General features: G+C 31.0%; 1 protein-coding gene across 1 annotated transcript in view; it reads right to left on the bottom strand.

Moving 5' to 3' along the window:
• The window catches only part of LOC143231014 (pecanex-like protein 3), a 123446-nt gene that overhangs the window by 19722 nt on the left and 76401 nt on the right, over positions 1-27323 (bottom strand). Inside the window, 14 exon segments of the mRNA XM_076465479.1 lie at positions 2909-3139; positions 3634-3827; positions 4095-4154; positions 4322-4333; positions 4336-4536; positions 6483-6541; positions 8200-8329; positions 10671-10779; positions 11515-11692; positions 19458-19593; positions 20989-21139; positions 23266-23358; positions 24833-24941; positions 26745-26851. Coding sequence (XP_076321594.1) covers positions 2909-3139; positions 3634-3827; positions 4095-4154; positions 4322-4333; positions 4336-4536; positions 6483-6541; positions 8200-8329; positions 10671-10779; positions 11515-11692; positions 19458-19593; positions 20989-21139; positions 23266-23358; positions 24833-24941; positions 26745-26851 — 1770 coding nt within the window.

Below are 27323 nucleotides of genomic sequence, written 5' to 3'. Positions count from 1 at the left end.
TTAAACAAAAAAACATCAACTATTATATAAATTCATAAATACCATCAGAAAACATGGGTGATGACAGGTACAGAAACTAAAAAGAATCCACATGTAATAATACTGAACTGCTTTACGTTTTGGTTATACATCTTGAAGAACTTTAAAAACCTCTTCTGCACTTAATCATCTAGGTGTTGCTTTTCTCTTTAAAAATTTACTTTAATTAAATGTTTGCCATACTATTGTGCTCACTACAGGCTCAGTAAGTTCAACAGAGTTTATGACTGCAAAGTGAGCATAGTTTCCATACTATAACAATGAATATGTTTTGTTTAATTCCATGAAATTTGTAAGCTTTAGTAAATTTTACATACGTTTTGTATACAAAATAATAATTTTAATTAGGTATTTTCACTAAATGTTTTTCAGTGAACATGTGGAGTCAAAGTTTGGACTGCTCTGAGTGCAAATTTTCTCGTTAAGTTTAAAAGTACTTTTCTTCATCTGAAAATTGTAAACTTTCATTTGCACAATTTCTAAAGTCTCTTAAATAAATATCAAATTTTTAGTAAAAATTTATATTTTATCTGTTATTTACCCTATCCTATTTATCCTAACACTGTACACATTCAGTCCATTTGACAGCCTTGTAAACAAATAAACAAAATAAATCTACCTTTTTTTTTCTTTAAATAATGACTGCAAATTGTAACAGGAAATTACAGTTGTTTATCTTAAATAGCTTGAAGCTCATCACAGTACAGATCTGTTTCTATTTATAGTTCATTGTTTTATTCTCTTTGAACCAAGTCTAACTAATAATTCTGCCACACAAGTTGTAAATCACTCTAAAACTGTACCTTATGCTGCTATATGGAATTACAAAATGTATGAGCTGCTCACAAGCGTATCTCATGAAGAATTTTTATTATAATTATTATTTTTCATTATCTTATTTAACCTAAAAAGTTTCTATTTTTTATATTTTCATTACTTTTACAACAATATATAAAGAATACAGATGAAAAACAAGAAATACAACATTTACGTGGATCTTGTTGTTTTTTTATGTTAATGGTACTACTGCATTAAATACTTTTTATTAAAATTAAATAATGTACCAAAAAACACATAATAATAACATGCACAAAGCAAACAGTTTCCTGTAACTATCATAATTTTTATGGCTTTTTAACTATGCTATAAGAGCCTTTAAAAATTCAGCTAAGCCCCTTGATGTGAGTCTCATTAATTCTTGGTACAGAAAACAATGTAATATATCATTTGACAGATTAAACTTTGGCTTTCTTTCAATTATAAATAATATAGCATAAAATGTTAAATAGAATCACTGGCAGTTTGTGAAAGATGGGATGCAACAGGTGCTATTGCAAGTGGGTCTGATTTTCTAGTTTATGCCTCTGTACATAAACAGGATTGATAGCTATAAAAATTACGTTTTGATCTAGTATTATTAATATTATAATAAGCATTTTACATTGAACTCTGTACTTCTCAAAGAAGTGGTAAACAGACTAAAGAGAGGACCTAGAGCAAAAATGTTACAGTTCTCACAATAGGAAAGATTGAGAATTTTTTAAATATATTTTATTATAAAATTAAGAACTTATAATTTACAAGACATTAAAATTTAAGTTAGTAACTATGTTTTGATGCCAAATTTATACTAAAGTAACAATTAACTTTTGAACAGAACTCTGACTTTGACTCATTGTCTCACTTTGACTTCCCCATGTTAAAGTAATCTATAAAGTGCAAAAATATATCATGCTTTTTGCAATTTTTTAAACCACAATAATTTTAACAGAAATTTAGGGATATGACTTTTGAGTCAATTATTTTATTTATTTTTTAGTTACCTGATGATGGCCACACAAGTGGTCAAAATGTTATAAGAAAATTAAATAAATAAATATGAATAATCCATTCATTCTCAAATTGTGTTCCAAAATACTGTGAATTTTGTATCTTCACAAAGAGTAAGATGATTTTGTTTTGTAAGTAAAACAAATTAATGGGATGTTCTTTAAAATTTGCAAACCACTGTATGTGCACACACAGACACACAGTTTTGACATGAATCTGTAAAGTCTAATAGGTCATCTACTGCTAGCATATTACAACCAGTAAATAATGCAACCCACAGAGTCATGCTATGTTCCTCTTTCTGTCTTTGGCTACAAGATTCTTCACAATATAACATAACAGATCATCAAACAAAAGTAGCTTGAGACTACAATTTTAAGTCAGACTTGTTCCAAATGTTTTTTAATTTATTAAGAGCTGTACTAGTTGGTTTTAGTTGGTTTTATGAGCATTTGGCATGAAAATTTAAACTCCTTATTTAAACTTATACACAAATAGATTTATTCTTTTGTCTGATAAAAATAAATTTAGATCTTTAAGCAAAGAGATGGTTTGAATGGGCAAAAAAGAAAACTAAGTTTAACCCAGTAAAAATGTATGACATAATGATAAAATTTTGTTTTCCTGTCAAGTACAAAACCTTGTTGAAATATTATACATTTCTTATTGTGTTAAACTTGCTGTTGAGATTTCTTTGTTATCCATACAAGCCATCTCTAAACTTTATTAGTCTTAAAATGAGTTCCTCTTGATCAAAGTCAGAACTTCCTAAAGTCGTAATAAATATACAAACTCACTCAAAATACTTTTAACTATATATATTACAATTATGTGTGATAAAAACCCTTGTCTATCCTTCACAACTTTGTTTAAAGAAACAAAATGTTCTGAAAATTTATAGAAAGAATGTTTTAACTGCAATAAACTCTTGTGTCAAACACTTGGGTTTTCAGAAATCTTTTAAGGCAAACAGTGGTTCCATTTACAAAATACTGTTCTTTTATTTATTGTAAAACATCTGGACTATTAGCAAACTGACCTTTTCCTTCTTTGAAGCACAGAACAGTATCCACTGAAGGTATACATTACAAAAGCTGTGTCGAGAAATGCCAGAAACTCTGAAATCATAATCTTCATCAATATTCAAATTAAAAACTGGGTCTAGATCAGCATAGTTCTTGTCCAAAGTATTTCTGAGAGCTTCTTGTATAAGTTCTGACTGAAGCCAGTCTTCAAGGCGTGGCGAGGTGATGGTATAGTAAATGATACTCTAAAATTAGACATAAATATAACAATATTGTAACAGATAAAAGACAGACAGAATTATCTATATAGTAAATAGTAATAAAATGTGAACAAATAATACTTTGATATCCATATATATAAATGTTTCTGTCCAATAAAAATACTTACAAAAATATATATATACACATTATGATCCCTAAAACAAAAGTATAATATGAGAAGATAAACTGATGGTTATACTTTGAAAAGAAGTATCTAGCAATATCACTATTTGTAGCAGTAAAACATATTAAAAAGATATTTTATCTTGGAATAAGGGTAATTAAAATATTACTAACTGCAAATTTATATTCAATACTTTGACTTGTGCTAATATAAATCAGTTTTATAATTACATGTCTCATTCACTAGTTACCTTCAAACAAGAATATCCAGAAAAGTCTAAACAATAAAATACAAACAATTTTAAAAAATTAAAAACATTTTCAAAGCATTGGTAACACAAGGTCTATAACTTACTTTGACATAATAAGTTATAAGAGCTTTCCGTAGATCAAAAACTTGTAACATGGAAACAGCACTGTTCTCCGATATACTGTATCCTTCAAGCACGTATTTTGTAGCTGATACTTCCCATGCTAGCCAGCGGAGGTTAAATGCTGCATTCATGGACAGGATGTGTGGTAAGTGTCCTGGCTCACAACAGCAGCAACCTGTATATAACAAACAAAACAAGGTGTAATTAAAAGCAAAGTCTTACACTAAGCCTTCAGCATAAGCTCTTCACCCTTTCTTCAAATTACATTATGGACTGCTTATAAATATATTTACTACAGTTCAAGCCAAGGATTTAAAATCTGAACTATTTTCATTGATCAACACCACCATCTGATGAAGGAAAAATTTTAATAAAGTTTTTAAAGAAATTTTTTGTTGATCATTAAATAACAGCTAATATACATATTTAAAATAATACGTACCTTCATCTTCTTCAACACCTTCACTGATAGCTTCTACTTCCCTCTGTTGACAATAGGTGCCTATCCAAAAAACAATTTCACTAGCAGTGAGAACTTCATCTCAAACCCATTGATAGTTATTTGATTACATTCAACAATATCTGGTAGAAGAGTAAACAATAAAAAAATACCAGGAAAATTGAATTAATTTTTTCTTAACTTCAAGTAAATTCATAGTTTGCACTCACCTCTAAATTCCAGCCCCGTACCTGGAAGGTCACCAGTCCATTACCTAGCTCTATGATGTGCACTAAACAGTTTAAGTTGTCCGATGCCAGCACAAAACAGTCTCCTTGAGAAACAGCACCCCAGCGACCTAGGGCCAGGTCTCCAAAAAGAGAGTGTTGAAGGGATCTTGTTAAGTGTTCATAAAAGATGGAGTTCAAGTTGTTATCATCAGCACCTACACAACAACATGGTACACATTCATCAACTGGGACACCTGCAACAACACTGTAAGCATTTGTCGATCAACTGCTTTATCTAACTTCCTACTGATAACTTACTTAATAATACAATACATATTCAACAGATGGTACATCTGTAACAATATTTTACAGGTACATAAATTGAAACAACCGTAACAATATTGTACATGTACATAAACTCATACAACTACAACAATATGTATAAAGAAACCAATTGGCACATCTGTAACAATATTGTACAGATACATCAACTGGCACATCTGTAACAGTATGTAGATTTTCATCAGATGGCAACTATAACAATATAGAAAAGCAAGATCAATGATGATATCAAAACAATGGTAACTTGAAGTGTTATCTATTTAACAATATTGTACACATTCATCAATCAATATAGGAAACTTAAAACTGACAATCTGATGTGTTAAAGGAAAGTTTAAAGCATGCCTACCATGTTTCAACTCTTATCAGTAAAATGTGCTTTAATATTGTACATAACCAGAATTGTTATAAAACTCAAGTGTTGATATTTTGTATCTTCCTCATTTTACAAGAATTATCTGTCATGTATCAGGAACATCAGATCAAGATCATGCTCAACTAAATTCCACAAGAAAACTCAAGTTCATATTAATAACCTTTGAAAATTTCATGATTTTGAGGCTTAACACTCCTACGAAAAGTGAGGCCTAATAGGCCCCAGAGCAACTTGAAAGGTTATTAATATTAGGCTAATAATTTTGTATTTAAATGAAATTGCCATTTAAATCCATTAATGAATGGATTAACGAGATTCCCACTGTACCTATCTACTATCTAGCGAAACCACAGCCAGGGGAACGGCATTGAAGAAATCAGGACTAGAAACGTCTTTTCGTAGGAGTGTTAAGCTAGCTAGCCCTTCATTTGTTAAACTTGGATTAACCTATTTTCCTCAGATTTGAGCACATTTCATTCACCCTTACGTGTGTCACAAACTTCTCGGTAAATATTAAACTCAGTTTATGTATGAAATCATATAGAGATTATAGTATTACCATATAACACTAACATCATCATTTGAGTAAAAACATTTGTAAGAAACATTTTTATAACAGCCAGCAAGATCAAAGTATGATGATAAAAGTATGAAAGTCACAGTGATGCCATTCTACCATCACAATAACAAAATAGCTAACTAAATGTAAAAAAGTACATGTGAGTGTGTAGGTTTTACAGGGAAATCACATCAGGATATATATTATGTCCACCAAGATTTTAGTAGAGTAAACCTGAATACTTACTACTGTCCCATGGAGGAACATAAGGAAGTATTCATGATGTTGTATCTTAGAATAGCTGGTATGGTTATTAACACTCTTATTTCAAGTGTTCTCATCATCAAGAATATTCATGATATTGTTTTCTTTAAAAGTAAAACAAGGTGTTCAACAACAGAGATGTAGGGTTACATTATTAAATGTCAACCACAGAGACTGGTTTGTGGTTTGCCTGATACTCGTAATTGAGACTAAATATTACTCACTATAATTTTTATTAAAGATTTTTAGCAATCTTCCGGTAAAAGTTATTAGAGATTTGGAATACTTTCTATTAAACAAGGTATTCCACAAGTGACAAAGTGACTGTTATATGACTGGTCCTTATAATAACATGTTGTTAATAGTACAGGAAAGTAATTTACATTTATGAATCAGTTTCATAAAAAAAATACAAAAAACATTTTCATTTCAGTTTCACCAGCACATATTACTTTCTGATTTTATGAATATGGAGAGTTCCAGTTATTACCATATAAAAGGTATAAAAGGCCACACACACATTAGCTTATAATCACAGGCAAACTGTAGTTAAGAAGTGTCATAGCATACTTAAAAAAACCTATTTCTTTTTGTTGTGAAAGAAACCTTTGTAGTCGTACCTGGATTTCTCTCGAGTTGTGATGACAGTCGAGTGTTTGAGTGGTCAACACGTTTAGTACTGTGAGATAAAACAACAAAGATACAAGTTACATTCGCAACACATTAAGTCAATTAAAGAAATCTACCCAAAATAACACAACAAAGTTTCACACTTATTCATAAATAACATACATTCAATCATCTTTACTTAACTTTCAAAAATAGCATATGATTTTTAAAGTTTACTACATTATGTACATTATATTAAAAAGATTTTTAATCCAATCAACATAACTTTATCACATTTCCTAATTTACTCCATGCTGCACTTTAATAACCTTTTCATCTTTTGAGTTTTTACACATATTATTTAACACTGGGGATTAATTGCTCTTTATAAAACCAATGTCCTATAGTCTTATGGCCAGTAATATGGAGTATTACCTGAATCTCCAATCTATTTTCAAACAAGCTTCTGACAAAGACAACATTACACACAGACTAACACTCCACAGACACACAGGGTATGCAAATGTCACTTACAAGACCACATTTATGCGAATCAAAAGCACAGAGTTCCATTCAAGCTATTAGAAGACATGGTATATGTATGCTTGAATGTGATTGCTATGGTTACATACCAGTTTCTTCATCCACCTTTCTCATTAAAATAGTGTCAAATTTCAAGGTGTGGTCAAAAGCTTGTACATTTTTCACTTGCAAGCTTCAATCAATTTCAAATTCTTGTTCTATTATGATGTTTTGCAGTACTTTAAAGATTCTGAGCATTCCTCAGAATCTTTAAATTTCTTCTGGTGTGACAGAATGTAGTGACTAGGCTTTTTTTCATAATGTTACAAGAGTTCTTTCATTTTGAGAGGATTATCACAAAATGTTATGTCCTTTGGCACTACATAATCTAACTTCACACTGTGTAGTTAGGAAATTCTTACGAATCAGATATGTAGTACAACTGATCATATTGCTCATGGACATCATGGCTCACATTAAAGCAATATATAAATGGTTCTAATGAAGAGAAATTAACCCTCTATAACTGGACAAATCTTTTATCTATTCAGTAAACAAATTTATCAATATTTTTTCTAAGTACACAAGTTACTTATACAATCCAATGGACACATCCTAAAAAACTTTTTCACTCTACTGTGAAAAGTATGTTATTACTAATTATTAAATCTGCTTCACAAAATTTACCATTAAACCTCGATTTATCAACATACTATAAAACATACAAAATAACCTAAATTTTCAAATATTTATGTTACTTTAATGCTAAAATGAATTGTGTGACTACATTACTGTTTAAATTCATAAAAATTTCAAGTAAACAGAATCCAACAGAATAATGTCAAGTAACACAAAACTCATGATATTCAAAAGCAAACAGGATCAACAGCAAAAAAGTTAGAAATCAGAAATGAAACTTAACAACCACAGTCCTTTCAAGAAAGTGGACATTCTTCCATTCCCTTGAAGAAGGAAAATCCACTTTTCAAAAGTTCTTGGATTAGTGGGTTTTCAAGTAATAAACATCTTTGAATGTAAATAGTTTGTCTAAATTTATATTTTTTCAAAACTATAACCTAATTTTTAAGTATTTCATTTTTGACATATTAGATCTTTTTTATCTACAAATTCTCAATGTTTAATCCAGCTAAAAGAATGTACTATAACAGACTGAAAAAGGACACACAAACTGATGAAAGTTATTACTTGTAATCTCGTTCCCAAAACTTTACAGGGCGGACATAAGAAGTAAAAAAGATTGCACTACCCAACAAAGGATTAAGGGGGGTTGAAAGTAGAGAAGAGAGAGCTGCTTGTACAAAAAGCATAGCTGAATCTGTAGGAAAACGGGTCAAGGTACAAAATATTTATCAAATATTGGATCAGAGTTGTAATTCAAAAATGAAAAAAAATTTCCTAATGTACTAGATTTATAATGAATTAAAATAATGAAAAAGCATTTAAAAGAGATTTAAAATTTTTATTGAATAACTTGATTTCAGAAATTGTCTCCATTCATTAATCCTATGGGTATAGAAAGATTTCTGACCGTAAAGACAAAATATGACACGTAATTAACATAAAGTTAAATCCGCTACTTCAACTTTTTTTTTTACTTTGCTCTAGTCCAAAATTACTGAAAATGGTAGTATTTCATAAAAACCACTAACAAAAACAAAATATATATAATGATTGAGTACATTAAATTAAGACTATTTTGGATCCTCATCTTATTTTTACAATCCATGTTGTCAGAAATGGCCATGCTTTATTTGATAACTGTGCATCTTGGAAAAGCCCTGATGCTTAATTTCCAAAATTAAATTTTGAATGTAACTGTATAAATGTGATAGCATGACCCCTACCCACAGCAATAAGGTTAAACAGTTCGTTCACACAAAGTCCAAAGGCACAGTATCCAACAACTAGACCAGTTTAATTTTCCAGCGACTCGAAGTATTCTACTATTGAACATGAAGTACGACTGGAAGTCTTATTGTAAAAAAAACCCATATACTGTTGACTGTTTCCAGATGGTCTTTTTTGATTATATTTTACACTATTGCCTAAGTCATGTGAACAAATACTTCATGCGTTCCCATCTGTAAAAGTCAATTCAATATGGTTACAATGGTTGGAGAATGACTTATTAGAGATTTCTTTCTGGATGGTCTTGATGTCTAAAACTGATCCAAAATCCCTTTTTTCCGAAGCCATTAAGTAGCCCTATCCACAGGTATGTTGAATTGCATTCAAAATGTTATTGAACTACAATTTTATGAATTTATATTCATAAGTTTGGTATCAAATTGTAGGCTCTAATTTCTATATTAGTATTGTACATTGTTATTATTTTTTAATTTAAACGTAAATATGAGAAAAAACCTAAACATTGATTTTTGAATGTCACATGGAATGTTGAATGTAAACAATAGTTCATATTAGATGTTTGTGATGTCCAAATACAAAGTTTTATAGTTTCTTAGGAATTAGGAACTCAAATTACCAACATTAACAAGCTAAAATATAAAATAAGTACTTCATACCATATCTATTAGCCGAGATATCACTACATGTAATGAATCAAACACAGTGACACCCACCCACTTCTTTCCATTTTGGAAAACACTTGCTTACATACACCTACTTCTGTTTGCAATGTGTGAATAACCAATCAAAAACTTAGAATGTCTCCAACTTGGTCTTCTGAACCTTTGCAAAGTATTTACTTGTGAAACAAGCTCTTTTCATCACAGATTTCAAACTGGTAAAATGAGTTTTTAGTGAGTTTGAAATTTCATATTTTTCTAGACCCAAATACTGCATGCTTACTAAGCTTGATAAATTATTTGTGGAATTCAATAGTACTGATATAGTAATTTATGATTTTTGGTTATTTCAAACTTTTATATATAAAACCTTAAAAAAATATATTCTGTTTCACATCTTGCACAAGAGCAAAATGATTATGAGGTTAATTCTGAGGACTGAAGCCCTGCTGAAAGAATTAAAGAGAAGATATATATATCTCTCTCCGAGGAAACTTTAATGTAAAAATGTAGTTTTCATGCAAGTCATTCCATTGCAACCTTATTATAACTTTAGTTATCAAATTACTCACTGATTGACTTATTCAAAATCATTTTATTACCACGTACTGAACTCTAAAGTCTTTAACATCCTTCTCATCACAGATTGATGAAACAAATTAAAAAGTAAGAAGGAATTAAACAGTTACAAGATAACTGTGACTATAGATATTTTATTTTAGAATGGTATCTAGTAATCAGAAGAACTATATTAGAAGCATGAATACAAAAATATAATTCACACTCTCTGGCACTTTTAAATAAAAATTAAGGGCCATCATCATCCATTACCACACTTTCATCCACAGAAAATCAAAACTTTTTACCAGGTCTGTTAAAAACAGATGGCATGACACCTTTACTCACATATTCACATACCTTAATGCACCAATATTTGTTATAGCTAAAACTAACACATGATCTTCTAATTTTTTATGAGTTTTAAAAGAGATTTTATGTCAATACTAAACTATACCATAACATACAAAATTGTATGGTAAAATTTAAGACAATTACAAATTTCAAACATTTTAGTTACTAAATAAAGTTTTTTACTTATTTTAATAACAGGAAATATAAAAAGGATACGAGGTACACTGAAAGGCTGAGCAAAGGCATGAAAGGCTGAGCCCCATGTTATCTGCCAAGGTGCAATGTAAGTGATGACAAATCTCACTTTCAATAGGAACTCAAAAAACTGAAAAACAAAAAATAATTTGATTACTTGTCTTTATACTTGATGAATTAACAGTACAAGATCCAACAGGTCACTCACATGCATACTTGCAACTTTAAAAATTTAGTTTTAAAATATAATTCCAACTTTACTTCAAAATTTCTTTTTACCAAAACAACAAAAAAACTGTAAAAATTATATTTTAGAATTACATCATGCTTATTTAATTTAATTCACAAACAGAAATTACAAATACCTTCCAAATTTCAATTCTGTCTTATATCAAGTCTGAATGGCACACACTGATTTTTTTAAACCTAAGTTTGTGTTTATTTCTCATTAAATTTGAGCATCTTCAGTTAGCTTGACATTTATTTTATGTTTCTGTACCTTTTGTTCTTTCAACTATCAATTTATTTGTTGAACTTATATTAACTGCACCACTCAATTCTTGAAAACTTTCAAAAAGAGCTATTGCTTTAAGTAAATAACTATGAAAATGAAATAATTAATAACCACAACTGGCAAAAGATTTTACTTTTTCAGGGTTACTGTATTTATAAAGGTATTTAAAAAATATGTAGCATTAATACTTCTAATTTATTTTTCTGGATTTTTCACTAGTCAGTGGAATTCCTCAAAACCTGTCTAATTAAGTGTAAGTGGTGAATAGAATGGCAGACTGGAACAAAGTTTTCTTTTAAGCAATGAAAGAAAAAAATGCACAACTGTTCTGATAACCTTCAAAATACTTACCTTTCTGTAACAAAATGACATAACAAAAAAATTCAGAAGAAAAGGTTCATTTGGCCCTCTGTAGTCAAACTTGAAGAACAGGATAGTTATAATGAGCACAATGTAGTGATGGGAAGAGTCACAGAAGGCACTACGAACACAATGCAAACTACAAACTACCACCACTAGCGAACCACCCCTATTAAATAAACACAATATACAAACAAATCAGTAAAACTGTGACTCTTTGTAATGCAATAAGAAATTTCAATAAAATTTTAATTCGTATATTAATAAATTAATAAATCTTTTAGAGTTTTCTATACCTTAACAGTCTTGAATTAATAACTTCACAAAACTGATCACAAGCCCCATTAAAAAAACTTCAGATGCCAAAAAAAAGTGTTTTAATCCTAAAACATAACAAGCATAAAGAAAGTTGTCTTGCAAGTAAATAATATCCAAATTACAATAAAGATAATTTTCAACAAAACATTGTCTCTAAATAATAGTAAATTCACCATCAGACAAACAGATCAAATAATAGTATAATACTTACTCTTGGAAAGACAACATTGGAATTATTTATAAATTAATTATATGAGAAACTGATGCACCTGTTTCATGGTTTATTGCACTGAGAAAAGAAACTACTGCAGGAAATCATTTGAAATGTAAGAATTACTTTCTACATTTTGAGTAGCTTCCACAGACAAAACAACATACTTTAATAAGTAATATTTGTATGAATGTAAAGCTTCAAAATAAAAAATGTTTTTAACAAATAGTTAAAAATAATTACCTTTATTGTAGATTTAATTACAGATTTTTGTATTCCTACATTATTTTAAAGCTTTCTTAAAATTTGTTGATTTTATAAAACTATACTTTTGTCTCTGTTTTGAATAAAAAAATAGCACATGCAGTTTCATAGTATTTACAATCACTGGAATTACAATAAAATTTACTCTTTTACCACATCAAAATTATAAAGATGTTTGCTTAAATTGTTAATTAGAAAGTTTAAAACCTCTTATATCAATTTATGTAATTGTTTTACATTTCTTTTGGGTGAATTTCATTGCTTATTCAAACAATTACTTCGAGCAAAACGGTCTAATGGAAATAAGGCCTAATACAACATCCTTATCAGCAGAAAGAAACTTGATACAATTGAGTACAAAATCATTTAACTAAGACCACCTCATCTTTTTCCTACAAAAACAAATCTCATCAAACTTCAACATCATAATTAAAATAAAGTATAAAATAATAAAACAAGCTTTAACAAAAAATATCAGTTCTGTAATTGTAGCAAAAGTCATCCACAGACAGCTTTTTCTTGATGCAATATATCAACAAGTTAAGACTTTATCACTCTGTTCCAATTTCTACATGAATCTGCTTAATTTGATACTTGGCTTTCAGAGTTCAAGTGAATGTTAAAAAGAGCTTTCATGACATACTTAGATCTTAGATCACTAGTCTATGACTTTTCAAAGCTGATATATAAACAATTACATTATACCATAAAAATCAAGATTGAGAAACCATAATTGGCTAAAACATCAGTGAAGCAACACAAGTTATAAAGACATATTAGTACTCTTTTGTCCAAATCTGTTAAGGCTTTCCTCCTAACAAGTGCCATATTATGCTTTGAAAAATTCAGGAAATTCACATACATCAAATATTTTGTTGGGAGTTCCATGAACCCAACCAAAATCAAATTCTGCAATTTTTAAAATTCAATGATCATACTTTTTTCTGGAAGAAATTTCAACTTATCTATTTTATTTTTAATGTGTAAAAAATAAATGTATTTTCTATAAGTTTTTAAATCAATGGTAGAATTTTGCTCTTTAAGCAAAAAATGCCTATTTGAGTGTAAAAATGTATACAATTATTCAATTTATAAATACAGTTTATAGGCTATAAAATGTTTTTCAGTTTTTCTGAAAAACAGTAATTGTATACATCTACAAAAATACTTTAAATAAAATACAGAAATTTCACCACCACCTCCAAAATACAAATACCAGTAAAAATAATTTAATGGAATCTTTTATAGCATAAATTAAGCATTTAATAAAAATACTTTGTTTTATGTTAATAAAATATTATGCAATCATCAGAATACTGCTATAATAGCAAATTAAAAGATAAAAACAATATATTTCTTTTGGCTTGTATTTATACTAACTAGAAAATTTTTGTTTATTCTAATTGCTTTATAACAAAGAAAAATAAATTTTTAGCAAGAGGTAGGTAGGTATTTTATGTTTATTAGCACAAAGCTATCTGTGCCAAACTAGATGTAGTATACTATAATGGTAGATGGAAATTAAGGAAAAAAATACATAAAATATGTAAAATTAAGACCTGCCAGGAAGACTGAATCATTAAGTTCAAACTTGGTGTCAGTCACCTGAAGTTGGCCTTTCCAGTTTAGGTCAAAATTAAAATTAAAATGTGTAAAAGAAATCATGCTAAAATAGTATATAGTCCAATAAAACCTTAAATTAAGTTAAAAAGACCAATGGCTCTTGAAAATGTAAAAGCATAAGTGAGGCAGCCAATATCATCTATGACATTGACTAATGTCAGGGGCAAACCTACCTTAAAAATATGTTTAAAATGGCATAATCGTTCTTGTTTATAATGACGGCATGATAATAAAATATGTATGATTGTGACCTGAGTGCCACACAGACCACACACTGGTGCATCAGTACCAGATAAAAGGAAGTGGTGAGTTAAAAAAAAACTGTCACCAATGCGTAGCCAAGCCAAGACAACTTCCTTCCTTCAATCTTTACAGAAACAAGAGGCCAAAGAAGGATTGACTTGAAAAAGCTTATTTGCCGCTCTCTAAACTAGCTCATTCTCACAAATACCACCATGACCTGGTACCCAAAATAACTGGACTTAGATAGATGATAGAGAGAGATGGGCCAGTTTGTTTTGGATATTGATAAGAATAGGATGGTAACTAACATGGAATGATGTAAGGGCCAACAGACAGCTGAGTTAATCAGTATAGATCATAGAATTTGTATATTGCATAGTTTCAATATGATCAGAGGAAGAGAAATGACACACAATTTGGCAGTAAACACAGGAACTGTAGAGAGGATTCTGTGTGCTACAACTGAACTGTAACAAACTATGGCAGAGCCTACAGAGTCACATGGTTTTAAACCATCTGTATATATGGGAATGGACGGATCATTTGAAAGATGTTCAGCAAACAAACAGTGACATTTTCAATCAGGAATACCAGCCTTCCTCAGATGATTCAGAGATAGGTCACAGTTGGGGATAGTAATTTGCCGTGGTGGAAGAGGCCGATCTGTGGATACTGCTATGCTATTCAAAGATAAATCCAATTTTTCTGATTGTGCCCGGATATGAAGGCAAAAAGGAACAATGGCAGATTTTCTATTATGAAAAAAGTGTGGCCCACTAAGGATGGAAAACACAACCCCAAGTAGGATGCTGTGGTAAAGAGCAAAGTTTAGAAGCATACATAAGAGACCGTTGTAAATGGCAAATATACAGAGGGGTGTATGGGACTCCACATACAAACTTTGAACTGGAGAAGTATGAAAGGCCTCAGTGCAAAGCCAAAGTTCAATACCAAGTTCTGGATCTGGATGAATACCTCACTGGCAGCAGAAATGTATACAGTTTTAGGGAGAGAAAATTGAAAACCATTTGCTGTGGTCCACTTAAGTATATGATTGATTGAAGTTTGAAGCTGCTGCTCAATAAACCTTATGTTTGATGACTGCATGAGATGTGAAAGTTATCAACGAAAAAACCATTTGCAACTGGAGGGGGTAGGGTTCACTGATGGCATTAATCTTTATAATGAAAAGTGTGGCACACATAACACAGCCCTGAGGGACTACAAGTTCCTATGGGAGAAAAACGGGAAAGTTTTAAGCCCACGCTGACCTGGAATTGGCAGTTCATTACAAAATGCTTAATAAAAAGTGGCAAATTGTCACACAATCCATACAAATGAAGTCTTGCAAGATGCCATATCTCCATGTTGTATCATAAGCTTTCTCTAAATAAAAAAAAAAGAAACAAAACGTTGTTGCTTCAAAAAGGCTTCTCTGACTGATATATTTCAAGGCGAATTAAGTGGTCTATTGTGAAGCGTTGTCTTCGGAACCCACACCTAGTGGGTGAGAGAAGGTTGTTTGATTCAAGAAACCAAACAAGACAAGCATTAATCATCCTCTCTAAGGTCTTACTGAGACAACTCATCAAAGTAATAGGGCAGTAATTCGAAGGAATCTTTGGGTCCTTCCCAGTTTTAAGAATAGGGAGTACAATAGCTTGGTGCCAAGCATCAGGAAAGACATTCTCCTGCCATATCCAGTTAAAGACAGCCAGGAGAAAGGTGGCATAGCATCTCATAATGTATATCATCAGGTCCAACTGATGTACTGCCAGACCAATGAAGTGCAAGTTTGAGATCCACCAGTGTAAAAGGGCAATTGTAGTCATAGGGGTGATCGGTCGAAAAGGAAAGAGGCAGATGTTCAACTCGTGTTTTAATAGCTAAGAAGATAGGGAACAAGTTGGAAGAGCTAGATACATGAGAGAAACATTCATCAAGAGTATTGGTAATGCTCTGAGCATCAGCAACTTCATGGCCATTGAATATTAAGATAGAGAGGGGGGCAGAAGTATACCATCCACTCACCTTCCAGATCACCACTTGTTCCATATGACTTTTGAATTGGTGGTTTAAGAAATGCTGGAGGTGTATTTAATCCAAGATTCTTTCTGGCTTTGATGTCTAACTTGCCGAGCCTGTGCATGGGCTTGCTGAAATGCAATGCTGTTTGAAAGCATGAGACATCTACAAAATTTATCCCAAGCTCGTTTCTGAGCTTTTCATGTTATAGAACAAGCAGAATTCCACCAAGGGCGGGGAATGCTGTGGGAAAGATGTTGAGGTTGAAAAGTCAATCAAATTCTTGATGTCATTCATATTTGATTGAAAACCTCGATAGTTCCATCGGATTAGTGTGACCATTATTTATTTATTTTGAAGGAGGATATGCAAAGAGACCTTCTGCTTGCGACCTCTTTCTTTTTCTTTACTGGATGTGGGTTTCTTACCCTCTATTGATTCTGCTTTGGATCGAGTAGACAGGTCGGTGTTTGTAGGCATACTTTCCAGTGATTGATGGCATGAACGAATGGGTTGTTTAATTTTTGAGGTATCAAGAGAGGAAGGCCCCATGGAAACACCTGGGCTTGAACAAGGTGAAGTTGGGCAATGACTGGAAGATGTGGTAGGGACAGAGATAGAAGTAGATACTGATTCGTTAACTTCGTTGATTTTGGAGGGTACTAGATTAAGATGTGCTATTAAGGATTCTGTAGGAGGCATGGAAAGGTCTGTCTGGACTCCTACTGTAGCAGTGGAATAGATTATAGCAACATAAGTCCAAGATGGAATTGGGAATAGTAATTTCCTAGCCCCTTGGTAAGTAATATTGTGAACTGTCTTTAGACATTGTACTTCTTTCTCTTCTACCCATTTTGGGCAAGAAGTAAAATAGGAAGGATATTGACCATAACAGTTAATACAATGCAGTTCTAGTTGGCATTCAAAAGCATCATGGTCTTTACCAGCACAACAGACACGTGTCAAGGAACAATGGCAAGGTGTCTTTGAATGGCCAAATTGTTGACAATGAAAACATCTAACAGGGTTAGAAATATAAGGATGTACCTTACAATTCAGATATCCTGCCTTGATTGTGGTAGGAGGACATGATGTTGTAAATGTTAATATTAGAACATTTGTCAGCTCCATAATCCCGCCTCTACAAGTAAAAATTTGGCACACGGCTGTAACACCTTGGTTGGTGAAACCTGCAAGGATCTCTGACTCTGGAATGGTCTTTAAATCTCTCTCAACTATAACTCTTCTGGAAGAATTCAAAGTTGAATGAGGAGTAACCTCAATGGCCTTTGGTTTCAAGAGTTTGGAATGTTGTGATGAAGATGTTTCCACTAAAATGTCCCTAGACTGTAATTTCTTTACCAATTTAAGAGAACCAGCAAACCCTTCTAAACCCTTCTGAATAAAGAATGGAGACATCTGCCCTAAGGGTTTTTCAGTTAAAGTATGTATAATTTAAAATTGCGGGACATACTCAAGTTGTGAGTTTGCCAGTAGTCGAATTTTTCTCTATGCTGTCATGCTTGTTTATTTTATATTTGAGGTGTATCCATAATAAAAAAAAAAAAAAATATTTTTGTTCCCACTGACCCCACCCACCATGGAGCCCTTTGAGGGGATGCACTACAGTGCCATATAAGGTCACTGCAGCGATGCCAGGGTTTCGTGAGCACTATACCCGAACACCAGTATCAGACATAATGTTCACTAAATGGACGTCCTTCACTAGCACTCAGTTGACCCTGGCCAAACTGGACTAGCCAACTGATTTTTTTTTGGGGGGGGCACCCCAAAACTGCCCGTCTACAAGAACTGAAGGCCAAAGTGGTGTGTTGGACCACTCAACCACCAAGATCCTCTCCTCCCCTTTCACGGGTTACCATGCACAGCAAACACACAGGTGGATGTTTAGATACCAGAGGAGGTAAACTGAAAGTACAAAACCTTCTCTGGGAAGCCCCTCACCACATACAGGAATCCACATTGAGGGTTTAGCAAGAGACCATACACTTCAGCTTTATGTTTAATGCAATACTGAAAATATATAAAAATAGAAAATACAGAATTAGTTTTCCGTAGCCATACAAGGCACAAAAGGATGAAGAAAAGGGAAGAAAATAACAAAAAAACAGCAACTAACTAATAATTACCTTTTATAAATCTTACAAATATAATAATGAAATGATGGCAAAATTTCAAAGTATTTTCAAAAAAGAAAAAGTATGTTTAGGAAAGAGGAAAAAGTATGTTTAGGAAAGAGAATACTTGATAAAACACAATGCTCTAATTGTTGAAATGCTACTAGGTTATAAATAAATGCTTGAAGAGATAGAGCGCTAAAAAAAATAGACCTAATACAGATTTTCTACACTACTATAAATTACACCTAAAGTAAGTGAGTATTAGAGAAATAAAACAAATAACACGACATTCAATGACCTGGAATTATGGCAAATACAAAACAAGATTCCATGAGCAAAGCACAACAGTCATAAGTTAAGTATAACTGTGAAGTGAAACAGGAAATGAAATGTAATTGGAAGGCTTGATAAAAGTAGGCAACAGTTTTACAACACAATCAAAAAAACTTGTCTCTGGAAAAGCAACACAAATTATGTACGCTCAAACTACTTCCATGACACTTCTTTTTAACCATCACATACACCAAACAAATGGAAAATGGAACACGTATTCATGCTAACCCTGAAGGTGACATACCAAACTAACTGTCGGAACAGAACGTGAATTTCTGTGTAATTGGACTATTGTAAGTGGTCGTGGGAAACAAGTTATTATGAATTAGATAGATTATGAAAAGCATTTTAAAACAGAGGTTTCTTTACTTGTTGCTAAGCACACAGCTACGCAATGTGCTGTGCCCTAAATTGGTATCAAACCAGGTTTTTAGCATTATAAATCTGCAAATGTAGAGCACATTCAGATAAATGAAATGAGCTTTGAATATAACAGCCAAACAGTTGAGACTTCTACAGTGGAAGCTACAGTGTGGGGCTTTCATCAAGATGTACAGACATCAGACAGAGCTTGACTGGACAAACCAATGAGGACTGCAACAACATGGTGAGACCCCAAACACAATTTAAACCAAAATATTTAATCTCTATAATAAAACTTTTACTTTTTTACTTTTGAGAACTAAAGCAAAATCTGTATTATTACTAATTGATTACTGTGTTCAAAATTAAAACTCACATTTCTTAGTGGACAATATGAAATAAAGTATACTTACGGCAAACCAAAATTGGCAATAATTCTTGGTGAGTCTGTAGTTAAGGCACTGAGGAAAACTAATGGATAGATAACATTCTTTTCCAAAAAAATCATCCATACTTGAAACTTTTCAAACCACATAATTTTTGCAGCATCTAAAACAAGAACAAACAAAGCAAAATTATGTTTAAATATCCTGTAAGAGAAGGAATGTTATTTTTGTTAATTTGCACATGTGTTATAGTAATATTCTAATTAGTTGAAGTTGAACTGCCTTTAACAAAATGATCTCAAAGAAAGAATATTTTTATCTACAACTAGAAAAAAGTTTATTTACACTTCCTACAATTGGATGGACAAGTTTAGAAGTTAAAGAAAAAATAGCTTTCTACTGCTGATAAGATTATGCTTATCACTGAAGTTAACTAAAAACAAATACAAATCTCTACAAATCTACAAGTAACATAACATTAAATAATGTTAAAAGTCACCTGTAATCCAAGTTATTTAGTAGAATAAGCATAGGATCTCTATGAAATAGAGAAATCTAATAGTTATCATAAAAGTCTGGTTAACAAAATTTCCACCATTCATGGAATAACAAATGCAAAAATATTTGGATTCCAGAAAAAAAATCCAGCATTCCTCATATAGTTTATTTGCACTTGAGTTAATAATATAAATAATAATACCGTAAAAACATCTGGGATTCCACCCAACTTGTAACCATCAAAGTATTCATGAGAGTAATTATGCTGTGATTTTTTATAACATATCCATATGTTTACAAAATTGTACATGTTATCAATAAATATTACAAAGCTTCCGTACACAAAATATCAGGTTTTTAAATTATGTATCAAGATTTTTAATTAATGATTTACTCATAAAATTGTTTCTTTTAAAATTATGACTATCCAACATGCAGAGTAATTTTCATTTTAAGATTAAAAATATTTTTATGCATCAGAGAAATTTCACACATGAAATCTTTATAATCTCTAAAACAGGGATATTTTTTTACATAACAACACTGAAAAATAAATGAAACCTGCAACAAGCTGTACCATAGACACAGTAAGCAAAGTGGAAAGTGTTGTAACAAATGAGACTCCATAAATACAAAGGACAGTGAAAAAAGCTGCCCCAGACCAAAAAAAAAATCTAGTAGGACTTTCTTCTAGAAATCAAACTTCATGTGCACAATATTCCACATGAAAACACTGATTAAGCTTCTAGATGCATTACCTCCATATTTTGGTACCTTTTATGTATTTTTGTTCACTCTTAACTGTTAAAACAGGCAATGAGAAACCACCACCTTGTACACTAGATGCTTATGGAAAGAATACAAGGAAGAGTTGTGCACTTTTGACAAAATACTTTGCATTGATAACAACACTGTGAAGCTACTGTCAAGGTTCTTGGCTGTCAGACAGAGTATTACTTCATGTGATAACACTGATTGTAATGAGACAGTGAGATCCCAAATTCATTTTAATATAACATATCCAACTTCTGTATATGAAACTTCAAGTAAAGATGTATACCTCGAACTTCAAACTGATGGTATTCATGTGTCTTCAAAATAGGATGTGCACAGCACAACCAAGGGGCTTGTTTCCTGAGCTGGGGTAAGATGTAATGAAGGACCACTCCAAACACCACTGCTAACAGCTGGACACCACTCTCAACATATGGCTATTACAAAAAAAAACAAAAAACAAACCCCAAACATCTCACTATCAAACTTATTTCTAAACTCTTTCTAATGAAACAAGTTATATTTGTCTTAAACAAAATACAAACAGCTTATCTATAATCAATGTAATGATAATGTTTTTCTTTTTCAACTCTAGCTGTGTCTAACCCTTTTAATCACACTCAGTTTAATAGCAACTACCACCCTGAAGTTTAAAAAAACATTTTTGAAAACAACAACAAAAGAATAATAACAGATCACACTGAAGTGAAATCATATGAAAATTAAAAAAAAATACTTTTTTGGAAACAGTTCTGTAATTACAATAAAATTAAGCTAATAACAACAAGATAAACAATTGCAGCTGAGTGTGATGTTAGGAAGATTCTTTCAAATTATTCAGTAGAAAAAAAATAGCAAATTACACTTGATGATAATGAAAGCACTTTATTTCTTCAACTACGCATTTTACAAGTTAACATAGATAATGTTTGCTCATAACAAAAATTCATGAGACACAAGAGTTATCAAAAGTGCATGACAGATTAAAAAAAGTCAGGTAAACAAATTGATGCATGTATGTATGTACGTACGTGTTTTCTCATAGCAAAGCCACATCAGGCTATCTGCTGAGTCCACCGACGGGAAAACAAACTGATGCAACTTTATTGTTTTATACAAATGTATCAACTGTTCTACTACCTTAATATGCTGTCATAGAGAAAACTGAATAAAATTCAACACAGAATTAAATGCATATATAATAAAGTGTTGTTTTGTTGACAGGCAGTCAAAAGATTCTATAACATTATTCAAAGAAGCTACTACATTTGGAATTAAATAATGGTTAAAATTTCAACAATGCTAGACAAGCTTTTTCCACAATTTGTTGTACGATATAAATCATTTCTTGGTCTGTATACTAATTATCTAGGTAGTTAAAAAAACAATGTGCATCAATATGTTTGTTTGTAGCATGTTAGCTCACATGGAAAAACCTACATATTTACTTGGTAATTGTACAGTATACTTTTACATTCACGTGAATGCAAACTTTAGTAACATGTAACATACATTGTTCTATATAAGTTACTTTAGTGAAAAAAAACATGCAAAGAAAAACATTCTTTACTTTTCATGGATTATAAATAACACAATACCATTAGACCTCAATACAAATTATAGAAGGTACCTAAAAATGAATATTTTAGAACTATTATATGCTTCCAACAAAGATACCTAAAATCTACAATGGGCTTAAAGTTCAAATGTACCTTATATGCAAAGAACAAGTTTATCCACTAACGGAATAAAATACTACATAATTTCTGTTATTGGTGGAAGTGGACTTCACACTTTTTTTAAGAGTTCACACCATAACAGAAGGGAAAAAGAAAAAGAGGAAAAAAAGCAACAAATTCTTACGACTGATTGTTATACTCCTTGGTTCAATAATTTTAGAAATTCACTATTTCATAATATCAAAAGTTCAAGAAAAAAATTTCAATTCTTAATCAAAATGGCAATCATCCAGAAGGGCAATGTGTTTATATAAAAAATATTGTGTACAGACACACATTTTGTTTACATTCATTCTATGTTTGTACACTTATTTACTTTAAATAAAACAACTCAACATTCTGTTTAGTAGGTTTTTGTTCCATTCATGTCCAACCACATAATATAACCATAGCACTAAAAGACTTATCTATTTAAAATATTCCTTCCCTTCTCAAATGTATCATGTTCAATTTAATAATGCTGCATACATTAAAAAATGCTTTGGGTTTTGACTGGTCACAGAAAAAGCTTTGTTTGTGGGAAGTTGAAGATACAATCACATTATGTCTTTTTTCATATTCTTTGCTGAACAATGTTTCAGTAATCAAATAATTATAATACAAACATTATATACGAAGCATGAGTTTATTCCCTAATTATAAAATAATTATATGAAATTGAATATGTAAACAATTACTTATAAAATAATCTTGATTTGAAAATCAATATATCAATAATAAAAAAGCACTAGCTAAGTAAATATTACTTCTATATTTTTTTAAAGATTTTATGGCATATGAAATTCTACTAACATTAAAGGTTTATCCTGCATTTGTTAACTTACCTGCAAAACAGTAAAAACTGTACTGACATGCACAGCAAATATAATCACGGCAATAAAAACACATACAACTCCGTCTGATTTCATACGAACAAGCTAAGAAACAAAAAAACAGGTTCTTTAATTAATACAGTGAATAATTTAAACAAAATATTGGTATTAAATTATCATACATTAAAAAAATAAATTAGATTGGACCTTTCTGAAACCTCAATTTAAGAAATTTTAAAATATAATAACAGTGAGTAATATAAAACTTATGTTAAGTACTGTTTTGGAGTTAATTTTTTGAAACCTTTCCATTAAAAAGTCTTTTTTAATCTCCATATGTTATACTCAAGAATCAAAGTTTGAATATTTCATCAAATAATAAGGTTACTTTGTAACTACTACTAGGTGACACTGGAACAAAGACTGTTTAGTGCATTTTAATATATGAGTAAAAATCACATAGTGAACCTCTTAACATTTGTGGTTATTTTAGACTTCCTTACAGATTCAGTGCAAAATGCATTTTAAGAAACTTCTCTTTAAGACCAAAAATGCTGCTTTTGATACTATCAGACAAACTAAATATAACTTTGTAGAATTATAAACTTCTCAAGTTCACAAAATTCATCATATGAACGCTGTGAGAAATAGATACAAAACATTAAATTACCACTGTATCTTATAAGATACAAAACATTAAATTACCACCGTATCTACTAGGATACAAACATTAAATTACCACTGTATCTTATAGGATACAAAACATTAAATTACCACCGTATCTACTAGGATACAAAACATTAAATTACCACCGTATCTACTAGGATACAAAACATTAAATTACCACTGTATCTTGTAGGATACAAAACATTAAATTACCACTGTATCTTGTAGGATACAAAACATTAAATTACCACTGTATCTTGTAGGATACAAAACATTAAATTACCACTGTATCTACTAGGATAAAAAACATTAAATTACCACCGTATCTACTAGGATACAAAACATTAAATTACCATTGTATCTTATAGAATACAAAACATTAAATTACCATTGTATCTTATAGGATACAAAACATTAAATTACCATTGTATCTTGTAGGATACAAAACATTAAATTACCATTGTATCTTGTAGGATACAAAACATTAAATTACCATTGTATCTTATAGGATACAAAACATTAAATTACCACTGTATCTTGTAGGATACAAAACATTAAATTACCACCGTATCTACTAGGATACAAAACATTAAATTACCACCGTATCTACTAGGATACAAAACATTAAATTACCACCGTATCTGGTAGGATACAAAACATTAAATTACCACTGTATCTGGTAGGATACAAAACATTAAATTATCACTTTATCTGGCAGGATACAAAACATTAAATTACCACTGTATCTGGTAGGATACAAAACATTAAATTACCACTGTATCTGGTAAGATACAAAACATTAAATTACCACTGTATCTTGAAGGACACAAAACATTAAATTACCACTTTATCTGGCAGGATACAAAACATTAAATTACCACTGTATCTGGTAGGATACAAAACATTAAATTACCACTGTATCTTGTAGTTTTGTGGGAAGAGGATCAACTAGTTCTTTATTCCCATCTTCCTGGCTTTGATCAACTGATGCTTCTGACCACAGGTGATTTTTTAGAAGGGCCCTTTGTTTGGGTGAAACAAGAAAATCATTAAATAGATTTCTAGAAATGTGTTTTTTTGTGTGTTTTTTTAAGTATCTAGAACATTATTTGCTCTTATTTACTATTTTAAAATGCATACTTTTCCCACAAATTGGATTTTAGCAAAGAATGCTTTTACTTCCTTTTTTTTAATTATGAAAAACATATTATAAAAATTGAGCACCCTTCATATGAGCAGATAGCCCTCATGTAGCTTTGTGTAAAATTCAAAACAAAACAAACAAAAGAGCACACCTGAATATAAAATTTCAAAACTTAAGTAAAAGTAATAATTTCAACATTTTTAACTCAATATTCTGAACTGATATTTTGCCGCAGTGTAACATTTATTTAGTATAATTCACTAATAAAACTATAATTATTCACATCCTGTTTCTCTCATGGTTTTCTTACTATGTTAGTGCTGTTATTACTACAGTTCTTAATAATGTCACAGCATTTGGTCTAAATACTGCTAATGAAACTTAGCTTTAAAAATTGTTATATCCATCATTTAAGTACAACTGAATACAGCAGATTATAAGCTACTGATGTCAGTGTAGCATAGTGTATAGAAAGTGGTTTAAACAATGAGGTATAGTCTCTTGACATAAGGACTACAAGACATTCTGTAATGATAAGCAAAGAAATTCAGCAGGATGTTTATAAAACTTAGAAAAAAAATTACACAGTTGAGAATATTTATAATATCTTTACATGTTCTTTTTTTACTTATGGAAACATTTTTGTGTTAAATCATTGCTGTTTAAAAGCTTCAGAAGAGACACCAGATAAACTTAGGTTTATCAAGTATGATAAGTGGCAGCAAAATAATCCAATGATGCAAACCCTCATCTACAGATTGTTATTGTTAATTATATCATATTTAAACAAAGCACACACAAAATAGCTCATTATGTATTGAAAATAAACTACATTCATCAGATATAACCTCATCTTGACCAAAATTACTGTCAGCAGAAATTAAAATAGTTAGCCTGATAAAAGCATCACGATGCCATTTTGAAAGATCAGGTCTAGCTTCTTGATAAATCTTTGGCAGTTTTAGTCATATTATTCAAAGTTGCAATATAAAAGTATTAACTACTGTAATGAACCAAAAAGTATGAAAAAATATATATTAGTGATTATAAATCAAGTGGAAAATGACTATGTATAAAATGTAAATTTCTGTTTAATGATAGAAAAACAAAATTTTGCAACAAAAACAGAGTATTTTTAGTTGTTGATTTCTTTTTTGGATATGCTGTCATAGAACAAAAATGATGGATATACTAAATCACATGATTTTTTAGAAGAGGGAGGTTTTGCTTGGTTTGTTTTGAATTTTGCACAAAGTTACACGAGGCTTATCTGTGCTAGACATCCCTAATTTAGCAGCATAAGACTAGAAGGAAGGCAGCTAGTCATTATCACCCACTGCCAACTCTTGGGCTACTCTTTTACCAACGAATAGTGGGATTAACTGTTACATTATAATGCCTCCATGGCTGAAAGAGCAAGCATGTTTGGTGTGATGGGGATTCAAACCCGTGACCCTCAGATTACGAGTCAAGTGCCTTAACCACCTGGCCATGCTGGGCCTACTTGAAGGAAAAAATCAAAATATTTAGTCAGTAAAAAAATCTCCTTTCAGGTAAGAGCGTGTGGTTTAGTGAGAGTAGAAAAGAAAAACAATCACATTATCTTCCTCAAGATATGCAAGTATTATACCTGGTTTAGTGAAGTTTTGGTATAAAGGAATGATCAAGTTAATATGCTTACCAGAGTACAGTTGGGTCACTGGCACTACGACTAAGATGGTAGGATACTGATATAAGAATCCCACAGTAAACTGAAAACATGATGTTCTGGGATGGATTTCGTTGTTCCTGCATATGAAAAAATGAATCTTTAGTTTCACCTAAAGGTAGTAAAATATTATCTTAAAATATTATTGCATTCCTTTTAATACTGCAAGGTAACAATAAAAATAAAATTGAGTCTTTTCTAATACAGCTAGTGAATGAGACCAGGAGCCTACACTACATCCTTTAGCTAGCAAATAGTTCTGAACTCTATGTTAAGTGCTTTAGCAATAGTGAGGGAGATTTTGAAATCATTTCTGGATCCTGTAGCTAATGAATTAAAGTCAGAGCCTCACTGTACAATCTTTTAGCAAATACTGTTTGTTTTTTTCTAGTGAGCTGATCGACTTTTCAATTTAATTCATAACCCCTTTAACTACAGTGATTTGAAGTTTTGAATAAACTGAAAAATACTGCACATCTTTTAACAATATTTTGTGTGTAAACAGCACATACTTTAGGCAATAAAAAGAAAAAAATGTTTCAGACACTCTAC

Source organism: Tachypleus tridentatus, chromosome 10 (assembly GCF_004210375.1).
Source record: "Tachypleus tridentatus isolate NWPU-2018 chromosome 10, ASM421037v1, whole genome shotgun sequence".
In the NCBI taxonomy this organism is placed as follows: Eukaryota; Metazoa; Arthropoda; class Merostomata; order Xiphosura; family Limulidae; genus Tachypleus; species Tachypleus tridentatus.
The sequence above is the reverse complement of the archived record's forward strand: the minus strand, read 5'-3'. Positions and strand labels throughout refer to the sequence as shown.